Raw genomic sequence first — 24441 nt, 5'->3', positions numbered from 1 at the left:
ATTGCAGGATTTTACCTAGTTATGAAAAAATGCGCATAACAACGATCCAAAAACTGGTTGTGACATCACAGACAAGACAAAAACATTACGATTGTGCGCGAACAATTTTTTTGTTAGTTATCATGCAATAAATGCTATTGTTTTGCAATGGATGGACAGTCGATTCTCAATTCTACTTTGATTTGAACTGATTCAGTGGCACAAACCGACTCCAAATAAGATTGTAGAAGTACTTCAACCTTTTCGGGGTCCCCCCAAATTGCCTCGCGGACCCCAGTTTCAGAACCGCTGGTTTATACTAAACTGAAATTTTCAGTATACACTTAAATCTGATTCTGACAAAAAAAAACACAGATTAATTTAAGGATACTGAAAGCTTTAGTTTAGTATACATTATCCACAACTGGTATCATCAATAATGAGGGCCGATTGGTTCAGGACGATTTCTGTATAAGCACGGTTTTTAGAAACCAGTTTACATACTCTGGTGGAAAATGCCGTCTTTCATACAGTCTTATGTTCACCTACGAAAGACTTACGAACCTGGAGTTGCCGAAGTTGATGGGATGCCAGTCGCTCGCTGAACTCATTTCCGAGTCTTGACGTATTCTTGAGCGATGACGTAATGACATCCAAGCTCGTGCTGCGCTTGTTTCAGGTAGAGGTCCTAAGTAACGAAATTGTTTAATTCACAACAAGAATGTATTGAATAAGTTGATTAACAATATTTTTTGAAATGAAATATATTTAATACTGCTTTAAACGGGCATTTAGACTAAAACATAACTGAAAAAAGCTGGGCTACATAATCATCTCTTAGGCCCCATCCACACTGCTCGCACGATCTTTGTTTATTAATGTTTTGTCCGCAGGCGGCGCGAGCTTGATCTCACGCTGCGTGCGTCGCTCGCAGCCGAATTGAAAATCCATTGTTCGGGCAGCGCGTGCAGGCAAAAGTGAACGAATTTGCTATGCAGGGGTTGAGCCACATGGTGTTTATGTTAGTAAAACTGCATATATATGTTCTTTGATATATTTTGTGTATCCCAAACGATGTTACATAAATACCAGATAATGTTTAAACTCGTTACGTTGTGCCAGCTAGTAATCACAGATCAGCAAATATATAGAAATGAGTAATAAAGCAAATATTATTCAGGAAACGTTATGTTTAATAATCTTATGCGGGATTTCATATCATTTAGTCTTGACAAAATGTTAGCAGTCAACCAAGCATGAAGTAGACAATGTGGTCAACGCCGACGCAATTCCAAGCCAAGCGAGCGATCGTGCGTGCGAGCAATTAACCAGTGTGGATCGGGCCTTAGGGCCAAGAATTGAAATTGTTTAAATTGCTAATATTTATAAAATTTCCTATCAATAGTTGACAAGGCAAAATGGATAATACTGAATTATGAAATAATGCAACATTTTTGTTACCTAGTTCTGACGGAGCTGGAAGATAGCGGTCGGTTTCGGATAAAGATTCTGTCCTTCCTGTGTTTTGACGAGATCGGAGATTAGCCGATGATCCGCTGATGTGGCGACCCAACAACTAAAAATATCATATTTTATACAGGATATGATAGTTGCTTGGCCACTGTGAGCCAGTTTCATTTGTGCTGTATGCCCAGTTGTGGCATCGCACAGACTGGGTGATGTATGGGGTTGTACCCTGTTGCTCACCACAAACTGGGGTGCCGTTTGATGGCTACACTAGCCAATGCGGCCGATCTCTCGTCACCAGCTGCACTGATGAGACCTTATAGGTCGAAACAGTGTGCACTGTCTGCAGCTTATCATTTATTGGCTCATATGCTTTTACATTTATACAGGATCTTTCCATACAATAGTAAATGCATTTTATGTCGACGATCACTGATTACACAACAGTTTTTGTTGACTGATTATGAAATCGAAGCACTATCGCTTTGTTATTTAAACCAAAACAAAAATAATTCCAATTTTGTGCACGCCCGTTGTTACATTATTTGCTATAGACGTCTTTATGCATTTGCCATTCAGTACTGAAACGCCTTGAAATTTATGCATATCATTGTGCATACGATGTTCAGCAATTTTTGATCCAGCACTAAGCAGCAAAAAAAGCAATGTGCGATAACGAACGATGGGATACTTGATTCTGTGTCATGTTTTAGGGACCTGAGATCAATCTTTTAGACTTTTAGAGGATCAAATTCGGATAACCAACTAACACGTTTGCAAATTTGAATACTCTTCTGTGACCAAATGGTTGGAACAAACCAGATTTAGACAGAAAAAAAATACGGACAAAACAGTATGAGTCGACTAAAAAACTCGTACTGGAGGGATTTAAATCGTCTACCTTGATATTAATGTCTTCCAGGTGAGCAAGTCTTTCGTTAAGATCGTCGATTTGATTGGTAAGAAGTATTTCCCGCTCACACATATCTTCCATCGTATCAAGTAATCTCTCGAGGGGCAACAGTCTGTAGAAAAAAATGCCATCATTTAAACGAAATTCCGCTTTCCCTGTACAAGATTGGAAAGTTGAATAGTCTAAATTTTGCGGAACTGAAATAGATTGTAAAATGAAGGTGTTTGTATCAGCCATAAAGTCTCCATATAAATGTAAGTTTTGTAAACGTAAATTTATAACCATTGGCCTATCCCCTATTTCACTTTCTAAACCAACAACGTTTGAATGTTTATAATTTTGAGGACGCCTGTCGAACCAAGTTAAAAAATCACTGCTGGCAACTTAGGGTGTTGAAAAACATATTCTCCTTTTAACACTTATTATATCCTAAATATCGACCATTATGTTAATGGGTACAGTGATTAATTTTAATCCAACGCAGCATGTTAAAAGTTTTGACATCGTTTTTTTGTTTCTATGAAAACTAACCATGGTACAAAAATATGTTGGTGCTTATCGAGATAAAATGACAAAAACAACAACAAAGACTTACTTTTCGTCTGACTTCTGTTTGTCATTGTGAATGCTTTCACCCAACGTTGAGATATTGTTACCACGGAAAAATTCGTCTACACATTCTTCTTCGAAGTCATGTAACTTTTCAACGTCATCTTCATCCAGAAATAGTTCTGAAATACGATACATGGACATTGGACAGTTGTATCCAATCAGACTCAAAAAATCAGTTACTGGAGTCGTTCTCAGGGAAAACGTTAATAAAAACGGTTAAGAACCATTGATCTGGGCCTATAGTACTTACTGAGCCCTCGATCTGAAGTAACGTTCTTGCGTTTTTTGCAAAGACGCTGCAGGATCATGACAACGTAACTGAGAAGTATAAGGGGAGGGGGAAGCACCGGACGAAGCTCGAACTCAACGATAGTGAGATAACGCTGAAATTTCCAGATCTTGTCCGAGTAGCTCTTCACTCTTGCATAGGTGTTGCTGAGTAAATGAAATCAACGCCTTTGTTGAAGTATTTTTGTGTGAGTATGATAAAGTAACACTGAGTACATTGCCGGTTCATGGGGAGTTCTACCAAGCACCGCAGAAACAATACAACATCAATCACAATCTTGGAGGAAAATTACTTTTGTTATTTGCATGTGTTTTGTAAATGTTGTAAAACGGTTTGGGCTTTATTCGTGTTTGACTACACATAGGGCCTAATTGTGCCGCAATTTCAACATTTTTTTTCAATTTTCCATAATGTCTCAAAAGATAAGTGGTTTTCCTTTAACAAACAGTAAAAAAAATTAAGTATTTTCTCCTTGCAAAATGATAAATTATAATTTGGCAATTATCCTTTTGAGAATAATACTGCGTTTTAAAAATTTTGCTTTTTAAAAAGTGTACCTCCGACTGCTTGCGGAGGTACACTTAACTTATTGCATTGTTACTGTTGTGGAACGCAACCGCGCTATTCCCGAGCACGCGGCTCGAGGCATTCTTGTGTTATTTTCATTGCTATGCGTTGTGTGTGTGTACGCGCATGATTTGTGCCTACTGCAGGAATGTAATTGGTGCGTTTGCAATTACTTCGTGAGCCTATAAAAGGCTGTTCACTTACTACGTTACTATTCTATTTTACTGATTTCGATTGAATACAACCTAAGTTACAACAAGCAAACTGTGCTTATTTGGACTCTGTAAAGAAGCAAGGCGCAAACGTGATTGAAAACACAACAGAGTTTTTGGCGACGAGGATGGGATCGGTCAACTGAACGACTTGTTTCAATCTCAACGTTTGTGTCAATATGGAGAAGTTATTGGAGACGATGCAGAAGCAGATGCAACAGCAACAACGAAGTCATGAAGAGCAACAACGACGTCATGAAGAGCAACAACGACAGCATAAAGAGCAAATGAATCTCATCCTGTCTGTGTTGGAAAAGTCTTCTGGTTCCGCCGTTGCTAATTCTAATGTTGCTGCACCTAGCTTTAACCCCTTTGATTCTACGACAGAATTGTGGGACGACTACTGGTCTCGCTTCTCAACATTTGTAAAGGCTCATGCAATATCCGAAAAGAGGGTTGCCCAAGTGTTTTTGACGAACCAAACCACTACAACTTACAAGCTGCTGTCCAATTTAGCAGGACAAAGTTCGCCAGCGAAAGACGTCAACGATTTAACAATGACGGAGATTGAAGGCTTCATGAAAGATCAATTTGATCCCAAGCGTTTTATTATTCGCGAAAGGTTTCGGTTTTGGAGCAACATGCAGCGAAAGCCAGGTGAAACGGTGCAGGAATTGGCCGCCCGGATTCGTCACGATGCTGCTACATGCGATTTCACCTCTATCAAAGATCCGTTGGATGAAGCTTTACGAACCAGGTTCATCTGTTCAATATCCAATGAAGCGGTGTTGAAGGCCATGTTTAAACTCAAGTCAGATGAACTTACTTTCTCTCGTGCGATTGAGGTTGCCATGCAGACGGAGGATGCGGCGCAAGTTGCAAAGGAAACCGTCTATGGGACAAGCGGTTCTGTGCGTAAGGTGCGCGGATCCAAGAAGCAGTCTACAAAATCCGCACCGAATGAGAAGCCCAAAGAAGCTGCCCGATGTTATCGCTGTGGGAAAACTGGTCATTTTGCGCCGGTTTGCCGTCACAAGAATGCGACGTGTCGATATTGCAATCGCATAGGTCATACTGAAGATGCTTGCCGTAAGAAGAAGTCCGATGTGGTTAATTCGATGACGAATGTTCATTTTCTAAAGTCAATTTCCACTTATTCCCCACTACACAAGTTGGAGGTTGTGGTGTCACTTTTTGGCAAATTTTGCGAGTTTGAGCTGGATACAGCAACCAGTGGAAATTTCTTGTCTGTCCACGATTGGAAGAGAATCGGGTCGCCTAAGCTTCGGGCTTCTGATCGACGTTTTAATTCTGCGACAGAGCACCCAGTGCCTTTGTTGGGTATGTTTACGACGCCAACTACGTATGGTGGTCGAGTCTTTAATCAAGATTTCTTTGTCACGAAAGTTCCGCGCTTAAATTTGCTTGGTCGCAATGCCATTTGTTCTTTGGAGATTTCGGTTGACGACATACTGCATCATTCATCTTCCAAAGATTGCGTGAATTCCGTTGTTACGTCGGACGACCAACGCTATCTGCCTTTACAAGATGCTTGCCGAGGTCTTTGCAACGAGTTTAAAGACATTTTCAAACCTGAACTTGGTTGCTTGAAAGGTTTAGAGCTTGAAGTGAAGTTTCAAGCGGAGGCTAAACCGGTTTTCTTTAAGCACCGTTCTGTGCCATTTGCGCTACAAGAAGATGTTGCCCGTGAATATGATGCAGGAATTGCCCGAGGAATCTGGACTCCAGTGAAGTTCAATGACTGGGGTACACCAGTGGTTCCCGTTCGAAAAGCACCGTTGTCAACTCACAACAGGCCACGACTAAGACTTTGCGGGGATTATTCAGCCACGGTAAATCCCCAATTGGCACTCCATCGACATCCACTACCTCTTCCAGATACTTTGATGCAGAAGCTTCGAGGAGGATTTGGTTTCACGAAAATCGATCTTGCTGATGCGTACAACCAAATACGTCTAGGTCCCGAAAGCCGGAAAAGGTTGGCTTTGAGCACTCACCGAGGTGTCTTGCTGCAAAATGTATTACCGTTTGGCATCACCTCGGCTCCGGGATATTTTCAACAGATTATGGACGAAATGACGCAAGATCTCCCAGGAGTGGCTGTATATCTCGATGATTTACTTGTCAACGGTTCATCCGCAAAAGATCACTTGAAAAATCTACGTCGATTGCTTCAACGTTTAAGTGAGAAGGGGCTTCGCTGTCGTTTCGAGAAATGCAAGTTTGCACAACCCACAGTTGAATACTTGGGTCATTTACTTCATAAAGACGGCATCAGGAAAGCTTCTAAACTCGATGCTGTGCTCAATATGCCTGCACCGAAAGACGTATCGGCGCTACGTTCGTTCCTTGGGTCGGTTCAATTTTATAGCAAATTCTTGCCACCAAGTTTTTCTTCCATTGCTGAACCTCTGTATCGTCTGACTCGAGACAAAGTTCTTTGGAGTTGGAATAACGAAGAATCAAAAGCTTTCCGTCAATTGAAGACATTGCTGTCTACTGACAATGTCTTAACTTACTTTGATCCCTCTCTTCCTATTGGGATATCTTGTGATGCGTCCAATGTTGGCATTGGTGCCGTACTTTTTCATCGCTATTCGTACGGAAGCGAGAGGCCAATTGCCAATGTCTCAAAGCTACTCTCCTCCAGTCAGCGCAACTACAGCCAAATCCAAAAAGAGGCTCTTTCAATTATCTTTGCACTGAAGAAGTTTTACCAGTATCTTTTTGGTCGTGAATTCATTCTTGTCACCGACCACAAGCCATTGTTGGCACTTTTTGGTCCTACCAAGCCAACACCTCCACTTGCGGCTAATCGGTTAGCACGATGGGCGCTTTTCCTTGGTCAGTTTAAATACAAAATCGAGTACAGGAAGACCGCCAGTCACCAGAACGCCGATGCACTCAGCCGTTTACCACAAGGGGAAGATGCCTATTTTGACAAAGAGGAAACTACAGATGATGTCGACACTGTTTGCACCATCACTACGCTAAGTCGTCAAGTCCAGCCCACAGACCCCAACACCATGAAGAAGGAATCCGGAAAAGATGATGTTCTTTCCCGAGTCATGCGTTTTGTCCAACACGGTTGGCCAACAACTCTTTCCTCGAATGATCCAGCTGCAAAGTTTCGCAGGTCAGCTGATTTATTGACAGTTTCTCATGGTTGTCTGTTCTATGGAACTCGATTGGTCATTCCGCAAAAGCTACGACAACACGTGCTACAACTGCTACACCAAGGTCACTTTGGGATTCAAAGGATGAAACAGTTGGCTAGGTCTGCAGTGTACTGGCCGAACATTGATGACGATATTCTGAGTCTTTGCCGAAAATGTTCCATATGCGGAGAACAGCAAAACCTTCCCACTAAACCTTCTGTCCATCCATGGATGATTCCTGAAAAACCATGGAGTCGTGTTCACATCGACCATGCTGTAAACTTCTTGGAAAGCAATTGGTTGCTCATGATCGACGCTTATTCTAAGTACCCGTGCATTCATGCTACTTCATTGATGACTTCCAAGGCGACCATGAACTTGCTCGAAGAAGACTTCGCACATTTTGGTTATCCACACACTATTGTCTCGGATAACGCGCAGGCTTTCGTTTCTGCCGAGTTCCAGGATTTCTGCCGGCAGAGGGGTATTGTTCATCTAACGCAGGGGTTCTTAACCTGGGGTGCACGCACCCCCAAGGGGTGCGAGAACTGTTCCTAGGGGGTGCGGGGATGCAGAATCATTAAGGTTGGTTAGGTCTATTCTATTTAGGCAATTACAGAAGGGGGAGCGAAAATTGGTTAGTGATTTGAAAGGGGGTGCGAAAATTGGTCGTTGATTTTAAAGGGGTGCAGCAAGGAAAAAAGGTTAAGAACCACTGATCTAACGGGTGCGCCTTATCACCCGTCCACAAATGGCGCCGCCGAACGGCTAGTTCAAACGTTCAAGAAGGCAATGAAGAAGTCAGAGAAACCCCCGAAAGACGCTTTACAGGAGTTTCTTCTTCAGTACCGAAGAACCCCAAATTCTAGCGGTTTCTCCCCGAGCGAGCTGCTCAACGCTCGACAAATTCGATCGCTCATTGACACGATGGTACCATCACCTACACATGTCTTGCAACGCCAGCAACAAAATGCCGTATCGAAGAACAACAAACCAGTGCGTATCAGTTTCCGAAATGGTGATCCATGTTACGCGCAATATTTTGGATCTAGACACGATGGCTCAAAAAGATGGGTTCCTGCCACTATTGTTAAATGCTGTGGGAGTAGAACATTTAACGTGAGAGTATTTCCTCGTGGTCCAATCTGGAGACGTCACCTTGACCAACTTCGCCCCAGATACCCTAATGAAGACGATGACCCGGGTGAGCCTGAACTCTCATTTCCGTCAGAGCATATTCCGCTGGTCCCGTCCACTGATACACCAGCATCATCCTCATCTACTCCTCCCGATTCCCCGAGCTTTGGTCCTGACAATCCCCGTCGCTCGAAGAGACAACGTCTACAGCCGAGGAGGTTCGGCTACGATGTTCAGGGTGAACAATAATTTAAAAGGGGAGGTGTTGTGGAACGCAACCGCGCTATTCCCGAGCACGCGGCTCGAGGCATTCTTGTGTTATTTTCATTGCTATGCGTTGTGTGTGTGTACGCGCATGATTTGTGCCTACTGCAGGAATGTAATTGGTGCGTTTGCAATTACTTCGTGAGCCTATAAAAGGCTGTTCACTTACTACGTTACTATTCTATTTTACTGATTTCGATTGAATACAACCTAAGTTACAACAAGCAAACTGTGCTTATTTGGACTCTGTAAAGAAGCAAGGCGCAAACGTGATTGAAAACACAACAGTTACATAGACTGTATGTAACAGTTACGTAGTCATATGTAACAATGTAATAATAATTTGGTTGAAAAAGCTGAAAGTTTATTAATACTATAGATGCGATGCTTATATTCATGGAAAATTTAAAATATTTTGCGACCCAGACTGGAAGGTCTCGCGACCCAAGTTTGGGTCGCGACCCACTATTTGCGGACCCCTGCTTTAGACTAAAAATGCGGTAGCATAAAACAAACACACTACAGGAACCATTTTATGCAGATGACGTTTCTGTATTTGTTCTCAAACGTCACTGGAATAGCAACCTTGCCTATTCGAGCTACAAAACAGACGATTCGCAGCTGTTGCTGGTGTAACGTATATTGGCAACATAATGGGCGAATTTAACGACCATTTACATTTGTATTCCGCAGACAGTAATTATTGTAAGAAACAGACACTCCTTTGCCCGAGGAAAATCGTTCCTTGCATTGTGCGTACGGTGCTGGTGACTAGAATTTTATGGCAATACAAACCCAGTTTTTACAACGCAGACACAATGAATAAGCTGCGACATATTTGAATTGCTACAGCTGCGAAAACGGCGAAATTCTGAGTAGCTGTAGTAAATGCAAACTTACTTGAAAACGGCGATTAGCAGGTTCAATAGCAGAATGTTGGCGACCAACAAGTAGATGGTCATGAACGTTGGTGCGATCCAGGAGCCAACAACGCACAAACTCGGGTCGTCTCCATGGCAAGCTAAAAAAAACAGAGCATTTTAACACAAAGATTTAAAAAAAACTGAACCCCTTTTGCGTTACCTACTTTTTATCCTATTGGCATAATTAATTTAACTAAATGAAAAAAAAAAACATTTACGAAAGATATACACACACATGCACATTTAAGCAGTGCTTTTTAACTTCTACAGGCACACCGAACATTACTCAACTATAGGTTTATAAACTCTGGATTTAAATTTAGACGAAATCAGGTAAAGAACGGCGCTTGAGTCTCTTCTGGATAATTTATTTATATAAGTGCCAGCTCGTAATACAGGGAAAGGATATATATTTTGTCCAGCTAATTCTCACGCTGTTTTATTCGCATTTAAACTTACGGTCGATGGTTCCAGCGTACACTTCTCCGTACAGCATAAAATATGGCTCCAGCACCGAATCCTTAAGCAAAGTCCACGAGGCATTTTGGTTTGGATGCAAGATGGCCTGAACAACACTCAAAAATTTATCAAAGGTCCTAAGTACAAGTCCTATAATAGGCCCAAAGTGCAAATACTTCATTAGGCCTAGCATTACAGATTACATGAAATCTGAAACGCCTGGTCCATTACTTTAAAAAAATGTAACAACACCTCGTTACAACAAAGTGTAACATTTTACTGGGGCACAAAACAAGGTTTTTGTGCTGACATTTAACATGTACCTGTCTGGAAACACCGAAACTTATGAGCACAACAGCAAGAAGAATGATGAACGTTCCTAAGTCAACCATCATTTTTCCCATCATCATCACATAAGGACCAAGATGCTTGTTCACACTACACAACACAACACATGCTTTGTTACAGTTTGCAATAAAAGGGAAGACTACACTGAACAATGACATATAACAACAAGAACTTTTCTAAGTTAGTGCAAGTAATAAAAAAATTGTGAGATTCTAAAGTCTGAAGAATAATGCCAAGTTGCAAAGGGTTCAAATAGGCACCATGGCCTATTAAGATGGTCATATATCCCTTTACTATTGATGTTAACAAACGTTTTGCTTTTTAAATTGGTTGAATAAAGAGTGTATGTTCAATTACCTGATTTAATGACAATTTCCAAAAAAACTGTTAGACTTTTTTAAGTTTACCATCTAAATTTTTGGGTGGTGAGCGGGGGGAGTGTTGCAAAAGGGGCTATGAAAGGTTAAGAACCATTGTTGTAAAAGCATGCTGTTCTTGCCTTATGTTTAGGAACAGCAATAAAAATAGGTCAGAAATTCTGCTTTAGCTTCAAAAACGCAAAACCATTCATTTTTGCACAATCATTATTATTATTTTTTTGCAATGACCAGACATTTCGTTTTCCTACCAAAAATTGAAATTGAGTACTTTTCTGAGGAAAATATGTTGCTAAATTTGCGACAAATACCTGCATCTAGAATAATATGTTGCTACTGTTCAAGGGATGCTAAAACTGCACAACTGTTTTAAACCACAATTAAACAGCATTCAAGGTTCGGTTATTGACTTTTTACATTTGTTTTTTTGACTGAGCTTACCTGAATATGTTGAGAAGATGGACATACCACAACACAATGTTGGCACAATACACAGCCCTGCCTATCATCATTATGTAATGGTCCTGAGAAATTCGAAGTCCAAAGCCGATAAAAAACATGCAAATTGTGACAGCGTCCAGAAGATTCCAGAAATTGGATCCCCACACCTTCAGTTTTTGTGCAGTGGTCCCTGGAGCTGAAAGTACTATTTCTCGCCCCTGTAAGTTTTTAATCAATTGGTAAGTTTTTAGTTTTATTTGAAAAGAAATAAATCATACTTACTTCATTTACATGAGTTGCCATGCGCTATGTCACATTTCATCATAGTTTTCACAAAAAATGTATTGAATTTTTAATTTTTAAATTGTAACAGCCAAAAAAACAAGTAAAATGGGACAGCCATAGTCAATTTTTTAGTCTTTATCCAGAAAATAATGTATATAGTATTTAAGTTATCACCTTTCAATGATGTAAGCAAACTATTATGTTTTTACTAACATTTGATGTTTGTAACTTTAATTGGTTTATACAAAGCTTAATGTCTATTTCAGTATACCTTCTCAAGAGCCATAGTTGCAGCATGTGATATAACAACCCATTCAGGAATAGATGGGTAGAAATCCATGTTTACCTAAAAGTAACACAAGAATATTAAAAAAAAATCTCTTACTTAACATTTCAAGTCAACCCACCAGTACAACATATGTGAAAAGCACCAATAATATGGAGTAAGTCATCACATACATCCAAAACTTTGTAATTGGAGCATTGTAAAACTCATAGATCTTTTTGCTGAGTGTTAGTTGTTTTGCACGTGTTGCGAGAATTGTGTAAGCATCTTGGATCTGGTGGTCGGATGGAGGTCGGCCCAAGACTTCTGGTTTCTAGAAAATAATATAAAAGTTGAAAATCATAGGAAAATTGCTTTTGGTACTCACTGCACATGAATAATGTACACAAAGGACTTACCACAACAATAGTAGAGTTGGAACTCTGACTGCTGGAGGATGAACTTGAACTGGATGTTGATGTAGAACTTGATCTAGAAAATTGAAATTGAAAGAGTATTTGGTTTCTTAATTGTCTGTTACTACACATATTATATGTTTATTTTTACAATATTATTTACTATAAATATACATTTTATTCTTAAACTTGGAAATACAGTACACCTTGGTTAAACTGAATTGGTTGATCCGGATCTTCACCTAATTCGAATAAACCTCCAGGCATAAATGATTTGTAAGACTTTCGACTTTTGTTAATTCAGATCTTTGCCTAACCCTGACAAATTGTTTGGTCCAAACGAGTCCAGATTAGTTAATTGCACAACTAGTTTGCCAAGTTTTTTTTTTATGCGATTAACCATACTTTTTCTTAAGAATGGCTATGGTTGGGATCTATGATCCCCCAGTAAGTAAACAAAATAGGTGATAAACCAGTTCCTGTATTTGGTATTTTGATGCATTTAGCAAATTTGTGGCATTAATTTCAACTTACCCTTCAACTGAGGATGAGGCACTTGAAACTTCATGGAGATGTTCCTCCACTGTTTGAGGCATCAGCTGAAGTTCTTCCTGAGACTTGAATGCAAACATGAGGATGGAGATGGGAATGAGAATCCCACATATCACCTGCAACATATGCATATAAAAGTGAAATCATAAAACTCATTCACATATTCAGTAATTGATATCCCAATGTTGACACACAGTCAAATCAAATGCACAAACAAGCATGTTTATTAACTATAAACTAAAGAACTAGAGCTTAATGAGTCAACAAAACACGCCCAGACAAACACTATTTAGGAAGGATTATACTTTCTTAGTGGTTTTCACCCTTACATTTTCAAAGTTCACAAAGTCATATTGTAATTAATATACAGTCGGTTAATCTAGGCACGTTTTGATCACAAATTTGTCTGCATTAGGCAAATATTTGTGATCAACTGATGTCGATTAGTTCAAGCTTTACCACGTTACAACTTATTTGTACTTCAAGTTTTGTCAAAATTAGGCAAAGATCCGAATTAACCGAATCCGGCTTAACCGAGGTTAACTCAAATTTAAGATGGCACTAGTTGTGAATTTATTGCATATTTAGATGTTTTTTGTTAAGCTCAGTGTGGTCAGTGTTTTTTTCACCACAAGATTTACCTTTAATCCTGAATTTTTCCTCTCAGACAGTCCTCCCATCCAGAGATCATTTAACAGAAGCTGAACACAAGGGTGAGCAATAAATTCTCGATGCTTGGCAATAACAGCAAGACTGAGGCAGGTGTGTCGACTCCACTGTTTTAACTCATATGTCAGTAAATGTTGGGTGGCATCATCGTCGGCACGGTAACATATCTCCAACATTTGTAATGCCAAATTGTGAAACTCCCTAAAGGTTTTGTAATGTTGATTAATTTGGCTCAAACAGTGTGTTAATAAACCTGCAATCCTTATAAAAAATGATTCTAGCAAAATAAATGCAGTCCATTGTTTATTTTATCAGAAGAGAGATTTTATCAGTGGTGTCAATCAATCAAGCCAGTGGTTTTGAATTTTTTTAGGATGGTACCGGAATACTTATAAAATTAAATTTTGTGATTTCCTACATAAGTATTTGTATTTAAAGACAGTGAAGCCTTTCGAAAGTGAGTTTTCATGAAAATTACTGCACCCTTTTTTTACCAAAATTATTCAATCTTAAAATTCTTCAGAAAAAGACAACCTAAAAGAACTTTTTTTAGGATACTTTGCGAGACACTGAATTGAACATAGTAAACTGGTTCCACTATGCATTTCGGGATTTCACTGTGCCTTACCAAAGTGATACACAGTAAATGCTTTTCAGTCAATGTGTTGGTTAATTTCAACACCGATGTAGGGTCATGCTGTAATTCCACTCAGATAACTTCCAACTTACATTGAATACTTCTTCAGTTGATCAGATTCTTCCACATCAAGGTCATCATCAGCAGCCTCTTTCGCCATTGTTTTGTACAGTTTACACGCAACCAAAGCCTGTGACAAGTAAATAATTCAAATCATCTGAATTATCAATCATGTCATCTGGTTAACATTATTATTGAAACATCTCAGTTTGCAGTACAAAAATCCATGACAGTATTGTTATTTATAGATATTTTTGCGCTAGTTGACAACAATGCTGTTATATGAAGATGATTTCATATTAAATGCTGCAATACTCTGCATATTTTTGGTTGCTACTAAGACGACAACCAAAAAATCGAACAAAATGAAGCCAAAGACAGTATGGCCCTTATAAGCTAAGTTTAAACAAGATTTGTTTATTTTGAGTCTAATTGAAACCTAGGGTCAGAGTATTTACTTCCTTGCATTAGCTGAACATTTAAGTAAAATTCAGCTAAAATCATATGCTGTATAATATACATGAGGAAATACTTAGCACTCAGATTACCTTAGCAATGGCTTCCTCTCCCTGTTGCCACATAAAGAGTGCCATCTTTTGACGTTTCATCAGCACAGCCCAAATCAGTAACTCATGAAACGGGTATGCAAAGTGAGGTAGCGGTATTGGTGGAGGCTCGACTTTACGTTGAGATGTTGGAGTTTCAATACCAGAACGTAGAAAAGACTAAAACACAAATTGATTAAATGATGAACATAATTTGCAAAAAATAACTATCTTAAATGATGAGCAAAGTCAATTTGTTTTGAGCCCCGCATAAACAAATGCGTTACTTTTGTTTAAACTGTTTAAACCGGTTTTGTTAAAATAAAAAATTTGACCATGATGGAATTCCCAACCTTTGACGAAAATGGTGTGTTGCGTAAAAGGTGACACATATAACAGTGAAAAACATGTTAGGTGTTACACTGCAAAATAGAATTTTGTTGTCAGTTTTGCATATGATGTTAAGACGTCAAAGAAAAAACACAATATAGGATTGTGCCATTTTTAACTAAATTAACATATCTTGAAAGATTGCCCTTGGTAAAAAGCTAAAGTCCGTCATTATTCGCTTGCTAAAATTTAAAATATTTACCCTTAACTATTTTTCTAACTTGCAGTAAAAAGTTAACAAAATGGTTTGATAAACTGTATGCAATCAGTGTTCATAAAACTGAGGTAAAAGTAAGGTACAAGGGCAATGAATCTCCTTCACAGGGCATTGATTTGATTTGTTTTGACAAGTTGCCTTACATCAGTTTTGTGGAAGGATGTAGATGTTCCAAATGCATTCAGTCCCATTTTAATGCTCAGCTGTTTCCTCATTCCATTGTCAGCTTTCATTGAGTAATGGAGGCGAAATCGCTTTCTCGTGTAGCTCGATCGGTAAGCACCACCCATTAAAAGTTCAACAACCTAACAAAATATTTAAATTTATTGCGGTTATTTTTGCTTCAAAACATTTCTTCTTTAAAAACATAAAAATTGCCAATGTCTTCAACAAATGTATTTTTGCATTGGAAAATCAGTTTTTTTTTCCTTATAGAATTCCATCATTTTTTACAACATTTTTTTACAACCATGATTTTAGAAATCATGCTAACAATTAACAAGTTAGTAAAATCTTAAAATGTTAATAAACCGCTAATGAAAAAACAAGTAAGGTTTTACCTGGCCGATATCGATCAATGTAAATCGATATCCTGGAGTGATATTTTTCTTGACATCGTTAATCAAATACACAAGATTTAATGGTGGCTTCTATAAATAAATAGTAGTCAATTTAGAGTCAAACATCAACAAACACAATCCAGCTGCTTGTTTGCTCAAAGTATCACTAGTTTCATCTGTATCAGGGTTATGGAGTTACTCCAGAGTCATGGAGTCTTTTTAAGTTCTCATCAGAACATTGATATTTTTAGTAGTGACTATAATTTTGGCCAATTTCCCTTATTATCAGCAAACATGGTGTATGTGTCAAAGTAGAAAGAAGTTATGAATTTTTTTATCAACTCCACAATCTCCACATGTAGCGTAAATAGTTTCTATAAGGGCCGCAAATTTACTTATAATTCATAAACAATTATTTAACCAATTAGTGAACAAAATTTGTATTTACAGCATTGTAGAGTTCTTCAAGACGAGTGATAGTCAGAAACTTGTGCATGCTCACTCCATTTTCCATCAAAAGTTTAACAAAGTCCACACGATCACTGATTAGTGCATCCATCATTGCCTGCTCTAAGGACATCACCTAAATCAACCAAAGAAAACATTTTTCAGAATTTTGAAAAAAACTTAGCTTAGAAGGGCACCTAATGTTATGCTTAGTCATAATAAAATTGTTTGCTCCAAACATAGTGAAATTTTTTCTAAAAATCAAAAACACCGTATTATATTGTTATTTTATACTAATATATACAATGACAAAATATTTTTTATTATATCAGTGTAAAGAAGGTTATAAAGTTTTCTTACCATAAAATAATATTGTCAAAGGAGTTATTAGACATGTAAATATAATACAATGGCATATGCATATGCAATTAAAACAATGTAACATACCGGCCACTGGCGCCCATATACAAATATTTGACTTGTGGCAATGTCAATTCGGTTCCAAGTCATAGCTAGATTCAACATGTCTGGGGCTGATTTGCATTGAGCTGTAACAATACCATGTTTAACTTCACTATAACTCACACTTCTAATACACATATTTAAAAACATAGACAGTACTCCTGGGTTAAACCAGATTCCGTTAATCTGGATCTCCGCCTAATTCGAAAAAAAACTCAAGGTACAATTAATTAATGTGGTAAGACTTTAACCACTTGACATGGGTTAATCTTGTTTTTCATCTAATCCGTACAAATTTATTTGGTCCAAACAGGTCCAGATTAACCAAGCTTTACTGTATGTGCAAATATAAAAGTTTTCAAATTCAAAATCTACACAATATGTTACTTGAAATCAACCAAATTTGTAAAAATTTAAACTGTGCAATCAGCAGCCGACTTTGCATTGCAAAAATGTCAAAACCATTCTTTCTAAAAACAAACAATTTTTAGACAAAAAAACAAGCCACGTTTTAGACACTTTGTTGCCCAAAAGGTTTTTAATGTCAAAAATTTTGACCCAACCATATACACAGCTGCTCAAACCGGGTATAAACAAATTTTAAACATGTACACATTCAAAGGTGAAAATGTCATTTAAAATGAAAACACATAATGGCACATTTGCCTACACGTTCTTGTGAAATGTGATAGGGCAGTTTCGCTTACCTTTTAAAGTGGCAGTAAGTATTGACATGTCGATGTCATCCTGGTTGTATCCCTGTCCCATGCGAAATATTGTTATCTGCAGATGGAAAACATTGTAGGTGTGTTGAAATACATTTATAGCACCACCTACACATTGGTGACATGCATAAACAAATACACAGTCATTGTTTAAAATCATAAACAAATGACAATACAGTATGCAAAGTAAGGACATAAACTTGTTTCAAACATAATTTTAAAATATTTTAAGTTTGCTGTCTGTTAATGGTGACATTTACTAATTACCTGGAGTTGTGCTGACAAATTTAATTACTACACTAACTAACATGTGTTGAAATTTAAATAAGTTTAAAATGACCTTTCTTGACCAAATGCATGTAACAAACCTCGTTAGACAAAAAAACAAATACGGACAAAAACAACACATGTCACCTTCAGTGAAGAACCATCAAAATATGTTCAACAACAAGGTTATAAATAACAACAACCACAAACGAAGAATTGTTATTACGATAGTTAGCCAGGCCTGCTAATTCAAGCAATTCATCTATGTGTTAACTGAATTGTTACTACAGTACATATTGTGATGGTTGAAGCAGGCATGTGGTTGAGCAGGTCCAACATACCAGTTCCTTCTTTTTCACACATTCAAGTATGGAAATAAAGATATACTGGGCCTGTTCCTTGCTGCATTTAAAAGTCTTTTGCACCAAGACCAGTAGTTGCTCTCTCAGTTCCTCAATCATTATTCTGTAAGTAGATCATTTCCTGGTAAACTTACAGTGTATGATAAACAGGATGTTACATATTTTTGTATTTTAGGTAACAATTCAAGGTAGAGTAGTAGGCAATACTGATGATCAAACTACAAACCTAAAGTCACATGACCCCTTGCCTATAGTAGATAAAGACCTAATAGACCAAGGGTCAGAAACCTGTAGAATGTCACATGCCAAATTACTCATCATTGTGTGAAATAGTGGTTTACTGTGTCAGCTGATTTAAAAAATATAAACAAGAAGGCAGAATCATGGTTGTAGTCTGGTTTTTAACACCAAAATCATAGCAAACAGAAAACCAGCAAATGTTATAGTTTTTTAAATACATGAACAAGAATTTGAAAATCGGTGGGCATGCCATGTAAAATGCCCTCATGTGCCAATGTTAATAGACCGTAACAACAAATTTTAGTTACAACACTGAAAGGGTAAAGGGTTAAATTAACTTTTTCCTGATTTTTAGGATTTCTCTAAAACATATTAGCAGTATTAAGTACAATCCATAAATATTGAATTTGCTTTGCAGGGTCTTGAAGATTTCTTAATCAATGTAATGGATTGTGATGGAGTCTTTGTATATTTTTGCATAAAGTTATTGGCTCATTACGCAAGAAGGTAGTGAGTCAAAATGTTTAGTATCAAAAATGTTTTCATCGCTTATAAATGTTGTCAAAACCATTGAAACATAAGTATGTATCACGGTCATGCAAAAATAACACTTAAATTCGTCACAAACTACCAGAAACACATTTTTACCCTTCGTCATCTGTATACTGATGCGCAAATGCGATTAAATCAGCTGCACGTCCACTCCCATCACAAACAATTACTGGAATGGGCGGTGATTGACGGACACTTTCCAAAACCACATTGATCGTGTTTTTTCCACCTTCCAGTACAAGACAAACCACAGGGCATGTTCTTGCATGTCCTAAATCAACAATAAACAATTTGTAGCAATGGTGAAAGCTTTGTGTAAACATACAAATGCCAAGTTGTAAGTACATTTCAATGACAGTGTGAAAAAAATGCTGTATAAGCATCTTGCTTTGTTGTGTTAACCAAGGTTAAGTTAATATTTGTTTAAGTTGATGTAATAAAAAATGATCAGTAAAAAAAGTTTTTTCAAGATATTTGGAACATTTTAGTTATGAACCTCAGTTGTTTTAGCAATACAATTTTAAGACTTACATTTATGGCAATTATAGTTAATTTTTTTTTTTTTATAAATTGTATTTTTTTATTTTGGTTAATTTTATTGTTTGCTACATGTTTTATAGAACAACAGACAGCTTAGTAGTCTTGTCAAGTGCAAATCTAAATATAGTTAAAATTGGATCTAAAACAAATCCATACTTGACATAAGTTGTTGCTGTGATAGACGTCGTTCGAGGTGGCGCCGAAACCTCAACTCACTGTCATATCGACCCTCTGTCCCATTGTCCACAAGAAGAAAGTGTGTGTGAGCAGCATGAAGTACTGAGCCCTTGCTGATGGGATTATCCATTGTCTGATATGCGCTAATGGGCTGAACAAAAACGAGGTAGGATGGAATTAGTTTCACTAGTGAAATTGCAGTTGCCTTGAATATTGTTACACATATTACACATACAGAAGCCTTGCATATTGTTATACACAACAAAATCAACATAGCCATATGGTAAGTGTGCAAATAGAGATGTTTTATTAATTTTACCTGTCAGAAAATCAATAAATTATTTTGGTCTACCGTGTGGTATTTAGACATAAAACAAAATTGCAGTTGCTTCCGAAAATGCGTATTCACTTATTTGAAGACTAAAATTATTTAACTGTTAAATTGTAACAGTTGCAAATGAATCCAAAACCCCCAATTTTATCACTATGGTGGTGAGATTAATCAAGTTGAGGAACTATTAAACGACTAATTATCCTAAATTTCCACCTTCATTGGGAAAAAATTATCCAAATCATCTGTTAATGATTGTGCAGGCTAAGCACTTCTACGTAAACCCTAAAATTTGGGAAGATAATTGTACATGTGTCTAAACCACACAGGAAAGTTTCAAACCAACCTGAGATCCGACAAGATCCTCTCTATGGTCAACAACACCCCACGGTGCCACACCTATACTTATTATCTTGCCGCGTGATCTGGCTTTGTGTTCTTTTAGGGCATTTCCCACTATAGCACCAACGCCTGTAGCAAAAAATGTAAGGTTTGTTACACTCTGGATTATTCTTTGTTAGCAAAAGGTGATGTCAGTTTTCCACTGTTTTATGTTTTTTCATGACAACTTTATTGATTGTTTATTTACGTCAACACAAGCCTAAAAAAAGATGACCTGTCTAAAACTGTTAAAGGCAATCAAAAAAGAAAAGTACAAACAATGCTTCAAATTATTATGCAGACATATTTTTATTACTTACTCTGTTAAAAGTTTCTCTGCATTTCTTTTCAAAAATGACCAACTTTATTTAAACCAGTGGTTCTCAAAGTATGGGTCGCGCCGGGTCAAAAAATGGGTCGCGTTATATGGTGATTCAATTCTGCCCAAACGAACTATTACTGCATTAAGTAAACACAAACGAATTAACTTAATGCAGTAGTAGTAAATTCACCTCACTCGACCACGTTGTACAGTAAAATGAAATAGCCATTACCACATACAGACCACATACGACAATAGCCTTCCAACTTTTATGCACATGGCGATTGTAACGTCAAAGCACGGGAAATAATAGGACAAGTTCATCATGCGAAACTGAACTTAGAGATACAGCAGTAAGCGTTTAAGGATGAGTAATTATTCGTACAAGGAAACGTTTTTAGATTTGGGATTCACTTATATCAATGATCATGGTGCTGCAAAGCCACAATGTGTTTTGTTTCATGCACTGTTGTCGAACGAATCAAGTGCAAACTCCTATGCCGCCAACACGTGGCCTCGAAATTGCAGTTGGTCTCGTTACAGAACAGAACAGTTAAAAGTCAAATCACAGACCTTTCACAGAATATAAAATATCAAGTGGTCTCTTGAATGAAAAATAGAGCCGTGCATTGAAGATTTTTGAAGGAAAAATTTCAGTTTCATCAAACACACTAAAATAAATCAATCATTTGTTTGTAATAAGTCATTGTTTCATAGTACTGTGTACATACAACTGGTTGTCTGCATCTTTTTTCGTGCATATCAGAAAAAAATACATTTTTTGATGTTTGAGGCTTGGGTTGTGAGATGTTCATAAAACTCAGATTTGGGTCGCGGTCAAAAAAATTTGAGAACCAATGATTTAAACTGTATGTAGCATATTATAAAAATTATTAGTCACCAGACTCAGTACGAATGTTGTCCAAGTTTTAGTCTGTTTATTTCCAACTAAAATACATACATGCTCTCTTACCTGTATTTAGACCAAAAGACATTATCCAAGCACCCGTAGTCTTAGCAGCTTTCACCAGCCCATTACAGAACACTCTGCAAAAAAGGTTACATTTTAAAATCCACTTCTAACCTAAACAAAATTGTGTCATCTATCACTTACCTATGAAGTTTGGGCTGCAACTGGAAATTATGAGCACCACCGTGCACTGTGATCACCATTTTTGGTGGACGAAGTTTCCACTCATCCATTAACAATTGAAGCACCAGATCATTGCTGGTATCTTGGGATAATCTAATATACTGCAAAGAGAAAGATATGTACAATTAACATGGTGTTTCTCAAACTTTGTACTTATATGTACAATAACCAAACATTTCGACGGCGCACTGTTGGCAATAATTTGAAAAAAAGTCATTTCACGTTGAGGATCACATCGTATAAATTAACTTTTCATTCAGTCTGGCTGCACTTGTCTGTGTTCTAGGTTGCACTGTTTGAGACCCACAAGATTACCATGTTAGTGTCAAAAGATCCCAACAATTGTTATGCTTGATATTAGTGATGGGACGATACCAGATTTTTAAGCGAGTACCGATACCGAGTACCACGTTAAAATACCTTCGATACCAAGTACCGAGTACTTAAGTATAGTGTGGTATATCACTGGACAAATTATCTACCATGGCCGTGGTACAGGCATGCACACACACCCGCCGAAAAATGTAATCACCACGTGATAGCGAAAAATATATACGTAACCTTGTGGAAATTTTTCCCGATTTTGTGCTGTCCGAAGCAAATATTGGCAAAAAGTTGCCCATATTCTTATGATGTATACCGGCATTTGGTATCGAACGTTGGTATCGAAAACTGAGACAAAATATTTCGATACCGAGTACGAGTATCGATACCACTGAAATCGTTCGATACCATCGATACCGAGTACCGGGTACCCGTCCCATCACTACTTGATATAGGTTGGAACTATTTAGAATTATAAATTTTATGAACAGCCACACAAAAGAGTTAATAAAACAAACAATATTTAACAAACTTAACAGAGGTCAATGGGTCAACCCTCACAGTCCAAGTTTTTACCTTTGATTTGTCCCCCTCTCCTGTTCCTTGAAATTCAAGGGTCCCATAAGCATCAGTAGGAAATAGAGAAGTATGTTGTGTTATACTCCATTTGGAATCCTTTTGACTAGATTCTTTTCTGAATTAGGTGTACAATTTTAAGTTGCATCCACGATTAGATGTAATTCAAAAACCTACCCTGCATCAAGAATTGACATTTCAATGACTGGTTTTGGCAGCAGTTTGTTTTTCTTCCCTTGTTTTTGAAAGTTGCCAGCAGTGGCTCCGAGTGGAAGGATTTCTTCATCTTCAACCACTCCACGTTGGTTAAGATAATGGTGATCCGATAAAATTCTTCCACACCCACACCTGAAGTTAAGTGACAGAGAAGTAGTACTACCAAATCACCGTTATTCAATAAACCTGTAGAAAACTGTAGGTACATTGCAATGCATTGTAACAGTTATAACAGTAAGCCTGATTAATTTGATATTATTGTTTGAAGAAAATTCATCTTCATATATTTTGATCTTAATACTGTATACATAAAAACTATTGAGCAGCAAAAGTGTTTTGGTACCTTGATAGACCATCAGTTGCTGGTACTGCTGGAATAAACTTGAAACATTCCCTCTTGCGAAACGTCAACTCAATCCAGGACTTTTCCTGTAAAACAATAGTCATAGTATTTTATTCTAACATTTTAAAATTGAAATAATTAAAAACGTGCATGTCACAATTATTGTCACACATATGCTGTAAAAATGTTTATTCTGTGACTTTTGTGGCTGGCACCTGTCTTCAAATAGTTTAACTTGATTCGAGATAGTTTTTACTTTTGTTTTATCAAGAATCTTAAAAGTTGTATTTGTAGTAACCAAAACACAACAATCAAAAAATGGGCATTATTATTTGTTCTAAAAAAAACTGATGATTGTACAAGGTTTAATGAAACAATCAAACACAGTTTGTTTAGGTGTATTAAACAGAATTACTGCCAGTGGCAAATTACAGTTGAGTACGTGCTCCAGGTATAAAAACTAGGAAAAGAAACATGTCGTACCTCCACCTCATCAACCGAGTTCGTCCTGCTCGCTGCGGCCCCTGCGGATCGTCGCGAGTTTGTCAGTTCGATCATGTCGAATATGGAGCGCTTGTCGAAACACTACCACACCAAATACACTTTCACTCATTATTTGAAACTGTCCCTTAGTTTTAGGCGCTATCGCCTTCTGTTTATGCGCAAGAACAACCACCGTCATATGCCGGCGTAGCAACAACAAACTGTGTAACTAAACTGAGCGAGCGCGTGCAAAGTGGCTTTGTGACGAAAGAAGGACGCAGCGTGGTGAAAAAAGGCGATGCGATGAAAACGAACCTCGTTGTGTTTATCTCTCTCGTTTTGTACCCCGTGCTGCACTGTGCTCCTCGTTGGTTGCAAAAACGGTTTTCGTGCAACAGCTGATTTTGAAATGCTTGTGTAGCAACGATTAATCATTTGAGTTGGTAATAAATAATTGTTAGCCTGATGCTTTCCGCCGTTGAAACGTAACTTTCGGCGCACGCCTGCGCTGTGTCCCATTTTACAAACTGATTTGACTAGAAATGCACCTAAACTTGTTTTACAACTTTCTTGAACACCCTATAGGCTATACGTTAACGCATAACCCACTGTCTGTTCAGTACAGAACACCTTCGCTGCAGGAATTCTGTTATTTCCTACAATTGATAAAATTATTCAACACTAGCCTAATGTTGCTTGCTTCATTAGTAGCAATCCTTTTCCAACTCCACCAGGCAGCAGACGATATGAAGGAACTGTCTGTGTGCAAACATATCT

At 37.7% G+C, this 24441-nt stretch overlaps 1 protein-coding gene across 1 annotated transcript in view; it reads right to left on the bottom strand.

The window, feature by feature from the left end:
* LOC145215252 (transient receptor potential cation channel subfamily M member 1-like) overlaps positions 1-23935 on the bottom strand; it is a 28317-nt gene extending 4382 nt beyond the window's left edge. Inside the window, exons 1-31 of the mRNA XM_080083934.1 lie at positions 23665-23935; positions 23182-23267; positions 22800-22970; positions 22623-22740; positions 21684-21823; positions 21543-21616; positions 20213-20337; positions 19515-19686; positions 18915-19089; positions 18006-18129; positions 17380-17455; positions 16658-16758; positions 16212-16346; positions 15764-15853; positions 15347-15508; positions 14600-14776; positions 14084-14181; positions 13327-13555; positions 12668-12801; positions 12137-12209; positions 11860-12051; positions 11724-11798; positions 11168-11385; positions 10325-10439; positions 10002-10107; positions 9520-9640; positions 3222-3406; positions 2955-3090; positions 2348-2471; positions 1441-1555; positions 544-667 (exon numbers count right to left, since the gene is read on the bottom strand). Coding sequence (XP_079940060.1) covers positions 544-667; positions 1441-1555; positions 2348-2471; positions 2955-3090; positions 3222-3406; positions 9520-9640; positions 10002-10107; positions 10325-10439; positions 11168-11385; positions 11724-11798; positions 11860-12051; positions 12137-12209; positions 12668-12801; positions 13327-13555; positions 14084-14181; positions 14600-14776; positions 15347-15508; positions 15764-15853; positions 16212-16346; positions 16658-16758; positions 17380-17455; positions 18006-18129; positions 18915-19089; positions 19515-19686; positions 20213-20337; positions 21543-21616; positions 21684-21823; positions 22623-22740; positions 22800-22970; positions 23182-23267; positions 23665-23739 — 4046 coding nt within the window. The 5' untranslated portion in view covers positions 23740-23935. The remainder of the gene's footprint in view (positions 1-543; positions 668-1440; positions 1556-2347; positions 2472-2954; positions 3091-3221; positions 3407-9519; positions 9641-10001; positions 10108-10324; positions 10440-11167; positions 11386-11723; positions 11799-11859; positions 12052-12136; positions 12210-12667; positions 12802-13326; positions 13556-14083; positions 14182-14599; positions 14777-15346; positions 15509-15763; positions 15854-16211; positions 16347-16657; positions 16759-17379; positions 17456-18005; positions 18130-18914; positions 19090-19514; positions 19687-20212; positions 20338-21542; positions 21617-21683; positions 21824-22622; positions 22741-22799; positions 22971-23181; positions 23268-23664) is intronic.
* Positions 23936-24441: the final 506 nt, after the last annotated feature.

Source organism: Phallusia mammillata, chromosome 2, assembly GCF_965637545.1.
Source record: "Phallusia mammillata chromosome 2, kaPhaMamm4.hap1.1, whole genome shotgun sequence".
Lineage (NCBI taxonomy): Eukaryota > Metazoa > Chordata > Ascidiacea > Phlebobranchia > Ascidiidae > Phallusia > Phallusia mammillata.
Note: the sequence above shows the minus strand (reverse complement) of the source record. Positions and strands in the feature narration are given on the sequence as shown.